The 12,806-nt window shown below is 33.8% G+C and overlaps 1 protein-coding gene across 2 annotated transcripts in view; it reads right to left on the bottom strand.

Moving 5' to 3' along the window:
* The window catches only part of RALGPS2 (Ral GEF with PH domain and SH3 binding motif 2), a 161,042-nt gene that overhangs the window by 59,407 nt on the left and 88,829 nt on the right, over nucleotides 1-12,806 (bottom strand). For both annotated transcript variants that reach the window (XM_008073808.2, XM_008073809.2), the window contains one exon: nucleotides 9,185-9,311. In XM_008073808.2, the coding sequence (XP_008071999.1) occupies nucleotides 9,185-9,311 (127 nt within the window). The remainder of the gene's footprint in view (nucleotides 1-9,184; nucleotides 9,312-12,806) is intronic.

The raw sequence follows: 12,806 nt of genomic DNA, 5'->3' as shown, positions 1-12,806 counted from the left end.
TTAAAAACAAAAAAATGCACAAATAAAGCAGGCATCATTTAAATGGTTAATTTATAAAAACATATGTGAATGAACTTCTCAATATTGTCTTCAAATGATATACTGAACAGCAATATCTGAAATATATTTTTATACTTCTAAAATCAGCAAAATATTGAATTACAAAAATGCAGAATATTTAGTGTGCTAATTTTACAGATCTGAATTATAATTCTAAATGTATTTATTAATACTTTATTTTTCTAATTTACTGATCCTTTCTATTAAAAAAATAAAACCTGTCTGCTTTTTCAAATCAGAAAGCTTAGACAACTGTGCAAACATTAGTGCACACTTACAAGTGGAACCAAAACAAATTCAAGGACTCTAAGATGTTCTCCCAGTGCTGAGGATTCAATGGCTTCAAAGCAGAAGCCACAGGGTATGCATAGGTAGTCAAAACTGCTCACTCCACATTACAGTGTGTGTGGATAATGCTTAGTCTCACAGTGTCTTTAACCCCTCTTTTCAACAACTCTATTAGTGATCTTCTGGAAAAGTTTCCTTTCAGAAATATATTCACTGCTTAGAGTGGTCTATCTCTTAATTCATTTGTGAAGCTAAAATTTTAAAGAAATCTCATGAAACTTTTGTTTAAGCAAAAAGAAAACCCAACCAGAATTAAAATGTGTGAGGCGCACTTTCCATGGGAATGGCTTAGTTGGAAGAGAATCATTTGAACTCAAGTTCATCAACATGAGCAATGTTTTCATTTGCTACATCTCAAAATAAGACTTCTGGTGAAAGAAGTTAAGTAAACAACTACGCCTCATAGTGGCATTATTCTTTGTTTTACCTATGGTCATTTTTAAATGGTTTTGAGGTTCCTCTCCACCAGCCCCAGATCCAAAAAAATCTGTTTAAAGGTTTCTGGGAGAAATTGTTCTACCAAATCTTAACTGAATAAAACTTTACCAAGACATCCCATCTGTTGACAGAACTACAGAATTTCTCTTACACACCCCAAACCTTAAGAAGAATAATATTAAAACTAGAATGCAAAAGTCAATATACTAACTAGAAAACTGGGCCAAATGCTAATCTACCTTAGTTGATAGGCCCCTTCTGCTCTCCTTCACAGAGCTGGCCTGGTTCTGCTCCATGGTTCCTAGAGAGCTTAAGAATAACTTGGGTCGGGGGGAGGGAGATGGGATTAACAGTAGTAAATATCTGTCTGGGAACGGGGAAACACCCCATATCAACAGGGTGCCTGAATGAAACGCAATTGTATACCTAACCCTTAACTGTACCCCACAACTTGACAATAAAAAAAAAAAAAAAAAGAATAACTTGGGTAACTAAGTTTCTTGAGAGGGAAATAAGAAAAAAAAATTATATTTTTATTTTGGTATTGTATGATGACTAGTGTAGGCTGTAACTCAGAACTGCTTGGGTTTGTGGCCCAGCTCAACTATTTGCTAGTTGTGTTACCTTGAGTAATTTATACACATCCGCCTCTGCTTTCTTATCTATAAAATGGGGATAATAACAGTGCCTAACTCTTATGGTTATTGTGCAGAGTAAATGAGGTAATGTACGGAAAACATTTAGAATAATGCCTGACACTTTTAAGCACTCAGTAAATTTTAACTATCATTATTACTACTCATCTATGTACTTTCTGCAATACCACTCACACCACCTTGCATAGAATAGGTAATCAATAAAAGTGTTTAAAAAAAAGTCCAAGTTTTCAGGTATGAAATTACATTGATCCATGATCCTCACTTGCAAACCTAATAAAGCCATGTCAGCTGTAGTCAAAAGGCTAGACTATTTAAAAAAAAAGAAAAATTAAGGCAAGAATAGCCATAGTGGGAATGTCAGTGTAAAGAGAGACTCATGAGAGAGTCAGTGAGGTCCCTTGTGTGGTAGGAGCTACCTACTTTGCAGGCCATCTAGGAACCACGATGTGTCTGCCCTACCATCCGTAGGACTGAACTCGAATCTTGCCTTGGAGCTGGTTTACAGAAGGAGTCTATGTTCAGTTATTGTTAATAAATTAATAAAGTTTGTCCTATAAAAGATTCAGACTGATTTGTAATTGGGAGGCCATCAATGCCTCTCTGAATCAGATTTTTGAAACCTGAGATTTTGGAAAATGTCAAAATTAGATAGCAACTTGAAATTTAGCTTACATATAAATTTCTTTTTGTTTTTACAAAAAAACTTCTGCAATCATGAAAATATCTTAAGTTACTTTTATAAATCTTTATGAAAGTGATAGGATTTATAAATATTTAAATTAATCTTAATAGCAAATTGAAGATTATTATACCCCAACAAGTTTTTAGTCTTTTATTTTATTGTCTGTGAAAGATAGCCAAGTAAGAAAAGAATGATTCCACTTACAATGCCATGAACTTCCTCTGAACAAAAGGCCATCTGAAAACAAGCTCAGTTTTCAGTTTTATCAGTGGGGTTACCATATTGTAATTCTATAATTATAGGAAAGACTGATGAATGAACTCAAAATTTTAACCTAAATACAGATTTCCAAAATTTTAATGTAATCCATAATGCTTTATATGAACTATGAATAGTTAGAATGTATATTTTTATAACAAGTCAACCTAACCTCTCACCCCAGTTTCTTCACTTGTAAAATATGAATAATATACTTTATAAAATTGTTATGTGCTAGACAATTTATGTAAAATACACAATATCAGGCATATAGGGTTGCGTGATGACACATTTTACTTATCAAAGTTATTATTTTTCTGTTAATGTTTGCTCAAAAAATTACAAAACAATTTATTGGAAACACCACTGGCAAAAATGTTGAAACTGGGAGGAATCTAACTCTGTTGATGACTGGCATGCTAATCTGTATGGCTGCTACTCTGATTTAAAAAAAAGACATAGGCTCTTAAAGAAAAAAACTATGAACACAGGAATAAAATTAATACAACCCTATCAGCAGCTCTTTTATATCACAAATCTTTGGTCTAAAGTAAATGTCAAGAAATATACCAATAAAGAACTTAGAGGAATTTTAAATATATAAAAAAGAGTCAGGGTAAAAAAGGATATAAATGAAGTAATGGAAAATGCGGATGCAATTCTGGCGAAAGAAAAAGGGCTAGCTGCCATCTGGGTAGAGCTCATTCTCAGGAGCCAAAAAAAAGACTGAGCATGCTTTCCTATTGTTTCAGAATACAATATACAACAACACATAATTAAAAGAACAGAGTAAAGTAATCCATAATGCATGTATATCACCTACAAATAAAATCAAAGAAAGGAAAATGGAATGCAACTTCTTAAAATCTTAAAAGTCAGTGACATTTTTTGAGTATTAAGCATTTTTGAGATCAGTGTCAGAGCCTTTTATATACTTAATCAAGCAAAATTCTATCAAAGGGGAAGACAAATATTCTGTTAACTCCTATAGAGTGGCAGAAAGTCTTAGACTCTGTTGAAATTATTTGACCAGAAATGTGAACACAAAACTATTATTTTAAAAAATATTTGTATACTAGTTAGTAGAAATTTCTATAACAAACTAAACTACTGAGAGATCAGTATTTAACATTTCAGTATGTGCAAAAATTACTGAAAACCAAAAAAGATCAGATAAAATCTGAAGACTCTTATCATTTTAGGTATGTTTTAAAATTTTCATTAACTGTGATGAGAATACCACTAACAATGTAAGACACAAGGCAATCACACACATCTCTTCCAGGACATAGAAAACAGGAGAGATTACTCAAATGTATAATGATATTGACCTGAACCTTTGTTAGTAAAGAATTATTAAGTTTCATAAAGGTAGGGACAAAGTCCATTTTATCTCCTGCTACATATCTAGCACCAAGAACAGTACTACGCAAATACTGTTTGCTCTTGGAGGCCACAGCCCACCCCAGTCAGGGGTGAGTAAGGAGCTGACCCATGCAAATATGCCACACAAATATATTGCATTTAAATAATTGCTAAAACAAATAAGTTTACTGGAAGAGCCAGAAAGGGATAATTCAATTAATCAGTTGAACCAAATATTAAGTGCCTACTTTTGTTCTAAATGCTGTAATGATAAAGCCTTAAACCAAGACAAACAGGAGCTGACATTGTGTTAAATGGGAGTCAAAGTAGTGAAAATATCATAAAAGAGTGCTTTTCAGAGAGCAGTGGGCAGGGGACACTATATTACAGAAGGTTATAAGAACAGTCTTTCTTTTCTCAACAAAAAGTCCTATTGTGAAAACCTGACATATTAAAAATTAAATGGGGAGGGAAAGGAGGAGGGGTCCTATCTAAATGCATCAAAATAGTATACATTTGTCCTTTAGAGGGTTGGAGGTTTTACAGCAACTTCTCTGTAACATTCTGCACAGTACTGTAACAATTTATTTACTTCCACAGTTTGAAAGATATACTTTCTTTCCCAGAAAGCAACCTAATCTGGTTGAACTACTGCATCTTCTCATTACATGAATAAAGTAGAAATGATGCTTAGAAAATGCACATAAAAGAGTATTTATCATGTTTCATACAATTTAAAAAAATAATGTTCTAGTTTTCTCTCTGCAGCAAAACAAAACTTCTTGTGCCAAATTCTTCAACAAGTCCCTTAAGGTTGTATTCCAATGACAAGAACAAATGAGTGCTGCTAATGATTTTTAGATTTAAAGCAATAATTCTCTTATAAAACAATTTTTTCCTTGAGATTTGCCAGACTATTCCTTTCTAGGCAAACTGGATCCTTATTTTAAGAGTCTTTCATTATATTGTCCAAGTTGACTAATTTTTACCTTGAATGCAGACCAACAGAAGAGACAATTTTTCAAGGGATGATGAAAGCCAAGAAAACATTTTCTGCTTCGTATAATTTAATCCACATTGAATTACAGATAAATTTAGCAGAGTCAAAATAAGAGTTTTATCAGCACATAAGTCCCTACACCTCCTTTTTAAAAGTTTCAAAAAAAAAAAGATTGGTTTTGATAATATTTCTAGGGGAAAAGACACAGTTTGGACCATATCTCTCATGTTAAGAAACAGGTGATTAGGTTTTAACCTTCTGTTACTGCACTATAGATTATTTTGGTTGATATATTCTTTCCATAAGAATCTCTGCAGACATAATGAAAAAAGGGTAGCAATATGCAAATTCTGTATACTTGAAAAGGAAGAGTTAAATGAAGCTACCAATTTGTATGAGTATTATATTGCAACATCTTTCGGGCAAGTTCTGCCCTATCATATGTACAGCATCTATAAATATTGAAGTTTTTGGCAATTGTACTAGTCCTAGTCTCACATGAATAGGAAAGGACTCTGCAATCAAGACAAGTTAAATGCAAAAACCACAACCTAATTAATTTTAAATTAGAACAAAATACAAAAAAAAGGAAATATTAACAGGATATAAACTACTGTTATATCAGCATTCTTCAACACACTTCAGTACTGATGATCAGGAATAAAAATCAAACCATCTGTGACGTAAATCAAGCAGTCAAAAAGTTGTATAAGAGATTTGTTTCTCATTTTGTTAAAATCAAGTATGTTTTCGAAGATTAAATACATTTCACCTCAAGGTTTGCTATAAAACAAAACTGTCACTGCATTAAAAGGATACTTTTCATGCTGGAAACTAAACTGAGTCATAAAAACTTATTTGATAAATGTTCCATTTTCCTTTCCCAAGTCTACCAAATGTTTATGCCAAGCTGTCCACAATCATCTCACAATCAAGGTGCTTCTTCACATAACAGCACAGGGACGAACTAGATGAAGAACATATATAAAAGTACGTAGATGTGAAAGTGTTTGCTCTCCATTTTAACATCTTTTTTTTGAGTTGGAGTCTCACTCTGTTGCCCAGACTGGAGTGCAGTGGCTGCTCCCGGCCACTGCAACCTCGACCTGCTGGGCTCTGGTGATCCTTCTACCTCAGCCTTCCAAGTAGTTGGAACTACAGGCGCGCACTACCACGCCGGGCTAGTTTTGATTTATTGTAGAGATGAGGTCTTGCCAAATTGCCCAGGCGGGTCTCGAACCCGTGGGCTCAGGCAATCCACTCACCTCAGCCTCCCAAAGCGTGGGATTACAGGCTGAGCCACCGAGTCCAGCCATTTTAACATCTTAAATTCTTTGTCCTTTTCCCCTTTTGGTTTCTAATTTCTGGATAACCCTAGGGCACATGCATCTCGTTTTACTGGACAATACGAGAAACAGAGGAGGAGGAGAAATGCAGTAAAACATCAGGTCTGTAGTGTGGTACAGTGGTCTGGATAAAGCTACACTGATGTGACCACTGGGAGAGTAAACTAAGAAAGAAGATGGGGATTCAGTTTGGAGGAAGGAGGAAGGATGACAAATTCACTTCTGAACATGCCGAATTGGAGTTAGCTAAAGATTTTTCATTCAATCAACCAGTACTTTAGTATCTAAAATGTTAAGAGGCTCCAGAGATTAAGCAGGTAGCCAGATACACAGGTCTAAGTCTAGGTATACGAGTCATCAGGCAAAACAGAAAAACCCTGAATAAGAATACTCCACATGCATATACAGAGTAGGAAAAGAAGTAGACTGAGACCTTTACAAAAATACATTTAAGATATAAAGGCAGAAAAAGAGCAGCCAATAAAGCAAAAGCCAGATGTGTAGAAGACAAACCAAGAAAGACTGGTGTTATTTATGGAGAATTTCAAAGAGGAGAAATAACTAGTATCAACCCTCACAAAATTATGATGAGGTTTGAGAAATACGTATTAAATGTTTCAACCAGGAAGTCAGTGGTGACTTTATTAGGAAAATTTCTACAGAGAGAAAAGGGAGATATTAGCATGCTGAACAAAAGAAAACAGCAAGAAAAAGGAGTCAGCAAGAATAGCGTCTTTTTTTTAAAATCAGCTTAAGTATAAAGTGAAGGAGAACTACGTGGTGACAGTGAAATGGAGGATGCTAAATCATAAAAACACACAAAATTAAAGAGAACTGAAAAGAGGAGTCATTTCAGACCAAATTGAAGACACAAGAAAAATGGTGGTTCCAATATTTTCCCCAAATTAACATTTGTACCCCAATATTTGCCTCATTTGCTTTAACTCAAAGGAATAATTACTGTGTTTGTTTTAGATATCAGGCTGAGAGAGAGAGGAGGTATATTCTCTAACAGAAAACTTTCTGATTCCACTGAATCCCAACTTTGCTAGTGGTTTCTTCCTCTTCTTTCTCTGTGTACATGAGTGTGCATGAGAACATATGAGCACATACATACATGCGGCTTCACATCCTGCACTGACATCTCTACTGTAAACATATAAACAAGGCTCTTGACTAGAAATCACAGCATAAGGATTCAGATTGTGTGGTCAGTTTTTCATTTTCAATGGAAAATAATTTCCATTTTCAATAGATACAAATTATGGAATTTAGTTTGAGAAAAACATATTTCAATGAGAACAATAATCACAAAATTGGTAAATTTTAGAATTTAGAGTTTAACAGTATAATTGGAGCTTTCTAGGTCAAGACTTTAGATTGCAGACTCTCAGTAATTAGGTCTTAGGACTATGAGCTAGGTCATCCACCTTTCTAGATCTTGGTTTTCTCACTTGTAAAATAAGTTAATCAGAAGACATCACTATGGTCCCATGCAGCCTTAAGAACATGATTCTGGTCTTATGCATGCTATTTCTCGGTAAAAAGAACAAGGCTCAACAATTCAATGACTTGAAAGTTAGTATAGGAAAGCCATTTCGGAACTGAGGATTGCCAATCCTCAATCTAATGTTCTTTATGCTATGAAAAGTTTATGCTCTTGTGAACTGTGCAAACATTATTTTAAAAAATCCTGTAGTCCTCCTCTCCCCTAAATTGCATTTTGAAGCATGAGCACGACTGAGGCTATGGTAAAAAGCAGAGCACATACAGAACATCTTTCTCCTGACATTCAGCTTAAAGCCTCTCTGATGGAGTCATGCTTACTATGGTTATGAATTGCTCATCAAAAAAATGGGACACAATATTCTGGTATGTAGTGACCATTAACTATACTGTGTTTAGGGGTATGTTGCCTTCAATACATGGTGCACAACATATCCCCATTCCCACTGGAATCCTAACATGTCCCACAATATCCTAACGAGTTCAACTCTTCTCTGGGAAACTAAAGCTGATGTTCTATAGCAGCTGAATGGGCATGTATCAATTGCCTTTGTCTCTCCTTTGTCTTCTAGCCACTGGTGAACACTCTGAAGGTGACACTGTTGAGTCTCCTAACCAAATAAAAGACTTTTCAATTACTCTCAGAAAATAGATATTTTGAAATCTGGTATGAGCAGTTATGCAAAAAACAGAGTAGAGATTGGGGGAGGGAAGGTGGGAAAAGGAATATTAGAAAGAAAAAATGTTTATCATGTGATTACTCTCTAAAGAATCGAACCAATTTATTTTAATGTATGCTAGATACATATCATGTATTTTCTGTATATTCAATTTATGTACAAATTAAAAAGGACAGTTTATTTGGGACTTCTTTTCCTTCAAACATGTAACAAAGCATTATTCATATTATGTTGAAAATAATCTTATAATCTTACTGGTTAAATACTTTTTGAATTTATACTGTAAGATATATAGTAAATACATAATATATGATATATAAATATATAAATATATAGATATATAAAATACAGAACTGTCTCAGTACTAAGCTAAATTTACACAGCTAACCAACTAATTTCATCCAGGTAAACAATCAATACCAATATGCAGTAAGACTACCCTTCAAAATTTACACTAAGATATCTGCCAACTGTGTAAGAACTTTGATCAACTTCTTTAGTCAATGTATTAAATTTCATTATAAACTACTATTTCATTCTTTTAAAAGCATTACTAAAACAGCTGAAACATATTGTTTCACTATATGATTCATCTCTAAGAAAACATAATAGTCTATAAATAACTGAGAGGGCAAAAGGCTAATTTAATATGAAAATACATTCCAGGATTCCAGGTAATAAGGTAACAACTTCCTTCAGTCAACTTTTTTTCAGGTTACCAATCTTGCAGTAATTTACTTAAAGGATACATATACTTTAAAAAATACCTTGAATTTCATTTAAATTACTGATTAAGGAAGAGAAACAACTAGGAACAACAAACACACAGCGACATAACTCACCTAAATAGGGAATGCAAGGTGTCATCTTTAAGCTACTTATATAGTCTCTGAGCCTTTTGTAGTTATCTTCTTTACTCATTACATATTCTAATTTTTCAAAGGTAGTTTTGTCTTTTCGACTTAATAACTAAAAAACAAACAGAAAAGCCTAAGTTATTTACAAATCTCATTCTATTGTAGCAAAGACTCAAACTGAAGTTGTATTTACTGTGAATTTGGATTTAATTTCAAAGCTGTATCTTTGTTAATTATATTTTGGTAGCATTTAAATAAAACAAAATCAGCTATGTCTATTAAAATAACAACCCAAATTCATTATTTGCCAAATATAATATCCCCTGTATGTATATAAAATTAACTAAGGTAGTAAATTATAAAGCATTATTTCTCATCTTTACTATTTTAAAGGATTAAGCAATTTTTGTTAATCATTTTCCTAATAATTATGTATTCATATTTCACTCAAATGCCCAAATATTTTAACTGCCTGTCCTCTGCCTCCTCAAAGACAAAGATCATTCTTGCATAATCATTAAGAAATAAATACCTAATTCTGTGGTATAAGTAATACTTTTACTTGACAAATCTAATCATTACAAGTCCTGAGAATAACGTAAAACCCTGCAATTCCTTGCATTTCTGAACTTCTGACAAGACATTTTCTTCTCTTTGATTAGTGATGTATCACAAATGGGATAACTAAAAGATACTGGTTTAAGAGGCTTGAGGGGTAAATTTGTAGTGGGTGGTCTTTGAGATCAACAGAGATAATCAAGAGGAGCAAAAGAAAAGCAAGGTCGGCCACCTACAGTGGTATTCACTAAAAGGTTCAGGAAACAGTTTTTCAAATCATCCTAGAGACCCTGGAAAAAAACTTTTTTTCCCTTTAAAACATATTAAATCACTATTTCATTATTATTTAATAAAATTTCACAATAAAATGCTGGTGTCATTTTACAGCATGCAAAACACTTCCACTTGTACAATTCTTATCTAATTCTCCTGTGAGGTTAACAGTGAATATTAATTTAGAGATGAGGAGAGTGAGATTCAAAGGCAACTACAGGGTTAGCAAGTAGCAGAATACATTAATAGTCTCAGTCATCCACTCACTGACAAAGATGCATGTCCCTGTTTTTTACAGTCTCATAGTCCGGTTGTGGAAAAAAAGAGTATTCTAACACCGAATCCATCAATCTTTCTAGTATGATCTATTTTTCATAGGCTCAAAGATGCAGATTATCTTCAGATAATTTGTATCAGAAAAATGCCTAAACAGCAATACTCCCTCTTTAAAATACAATGTCAAAGTGTCCTTTGTTTTAATTTTTTTAGATGGATATTCCATGATCTAAAGCAGTGGTTTTACAATCTTCTCTCAACTCCACTTCAAGGCATTTGATTAGCTTTCCCAAGATTAGGTCGCAAGTGCTTGCTTGCTACCTGTGAGTCTAGTTAGACTGTCTCATGTAACAAAGCATTTGGATATGCAAAATATAGTTATGTGACGCTGTAGGGATAAAAACAAAAAACCTATTCCTTTTTTCCTAAGTCAGTCAGTACAATATTGGTACAATATGAGGGGAAAAAAATTACTTGGAACTTAGAACTGATCTTGCCACATCTGAAACACAAAACTGTGGTAAAGAGAGCTATATGGTCTAATATGTATAAAAGTGACATTATTTTACAATTTTCATAATAAATCAATAATCAGATGAATAGAATACAATTTGGAGTGTGATAAAAAAGATTGTCTTCAGAAGACTACAGAAAGAATATATATGTAAAGAAGTGATTAGATGTTAAATAAAGCACAGAAACTCAATTTTAAAATCTTTATTTTCCTTTCTTTCTTTTGATATCTTTTCCTGATGTTTACAATGTTATCCCTGTAAAGTAACTTCATCACATTCTCCCTCCAAAACAGAAGGGGGTGGGGCTAGACAAAGTATTTTACAAGGATCTAACTGCGTTTACTCTTGGTGTCATCACTCTTCTGCTGGCCAAGAGCATGGACAACTAAGGGCAAACCTCACACACTTCACTGGTTTTCAGGAAAAAGGAGACCTACAGAATTCCAAGTTCCTGGCCAGATCTCTGACACCACCTTACCACCACAATCTGTTCAGAGAAAATCTGTCAGTCACCCCAGGAAATACAAGCTCTCAGATCACCCCTCATCACCTTGATTCTTTATCCACATATACTTGTATAAGTATGTGCATTCCATATATTTTATTTGTCTTGGTTCCTGGGTACAGGTTAATGATAGTCCTTTGTTCATGACACTCAATTATCATCATTAGCCCTTGGTATGACACTTTGTTAGACTGATTCTGAAATTTTTTAACAAATACAAATATATCACCTTCCTGCTTAAGAATTATATACCAACAACACCCACCTACCTATGTGCTCCTTCCATATCCAACCACCTTGACTGTCTTTAAGAGGTAACCAGCAACCACTACTCTGAACTTTTCTGTTCATCATTCACTCAAATTTTATTTCATTTTTGACTAAAGAGTATTATACTGTTTACAATCTTTGCAATTGCTTTGTTTATCCAAGATTTTGACATTAAGGTTTCATCCATAAAGCTGTGGGTAGTTGTAGTTCATTAATTTTCACTGCTTCCATGTGTATTTTCTTTCTACACAATATCTTTATAGTACTCAGTTGTCTATTTTTCAAATTTTCATCTTTTTGCTTTGTAATAGTTTTTTATATATTCTGGATACAAATTCTTAATCAGTTACAACTGTTGCACTTATCGTCCCCCACTGTATCCTCTTTTTAATTTTATTTAAGATATCTTTTGATGAGCAGAAATGCTTACTTTAATAAGGCAAAATATATCCATCTTTTCTTTCATTGTTGGAGCTTTCTGTATGCTACCTAAAAATTCTTCACCTACCATAAGCCAGACCAGATAAGTCTGTTCATGCCAAACCAGAGAGAGATTCACCTATTTTTTTGCTTCTTAAAAATTCTGAAGTGGCTTATTTTGCATTTAAATCCTTAATTATTTTTAAGGACTTAAAATTATTTTTGTAAATGGTGTAAGGGCCTTAAATTAATTTTTTCCCCAACCTGGTAACCAATATTCCAGCTCCAATTAATAAACAGTTCCTTATTTTTCCACCAATTTACAATGCTATCACTGTCATATATCAGAGTTCTGTAAAAGCAAGGATCTATTTCTGGGTTCTGCACTCTGTTTCACTGGTAATTATGTCCAAACCCGTATCTTGTTATCTGTTAGAGAAAGTGTTCATGTCTCCAACCCCCACTTTCTTCTTCACGAACATCTTAGCTATTCCTGAATCCTTGCATTTCCATATAAATTTTATTTTAACACTTGCCTCTCTTACATAGAACATACAAATGTTGTTATCAATCTTTGACCCCCCAGCACTACCAGGGTATAACTGCAAATCTAAATTGCGTATATTTAAGGTGTACAATGTGATGTTTTGATATGCATATATACAGTGGAATGATCAAGTGATCAAGTTAACAAACATATCCATTAGCTGGGCTCAGTGGCTCAGGCTGTAATCCCATGCCTTTGGGAGGCTGAGGTGAGTGGACTGCTTGAGCCCGTGGGTTCGAGACC

This window comes from Carlito syrichta, unplaced genomic scaffold (genome assembly GCF_000164805.1).
Source record: "Carlito syrichta isolate Samal-C Ts95f unplaced genomic scaffold, Tarsius_syrichta-2.0.1 Scaffold316187, whole genome shotgun sequence".
Taxonomy (NCBI): Eukaryota; Metazoa; Chordata; class Mammalia; order Primates; family Tarsiidae; genus Carlito; species Carlito syrichta.
The sequence above is the reverse complement of the archived record's forward strand: the minus strand, read 5'-3'. Positions and strand labels throughout refer to the sequence as shown.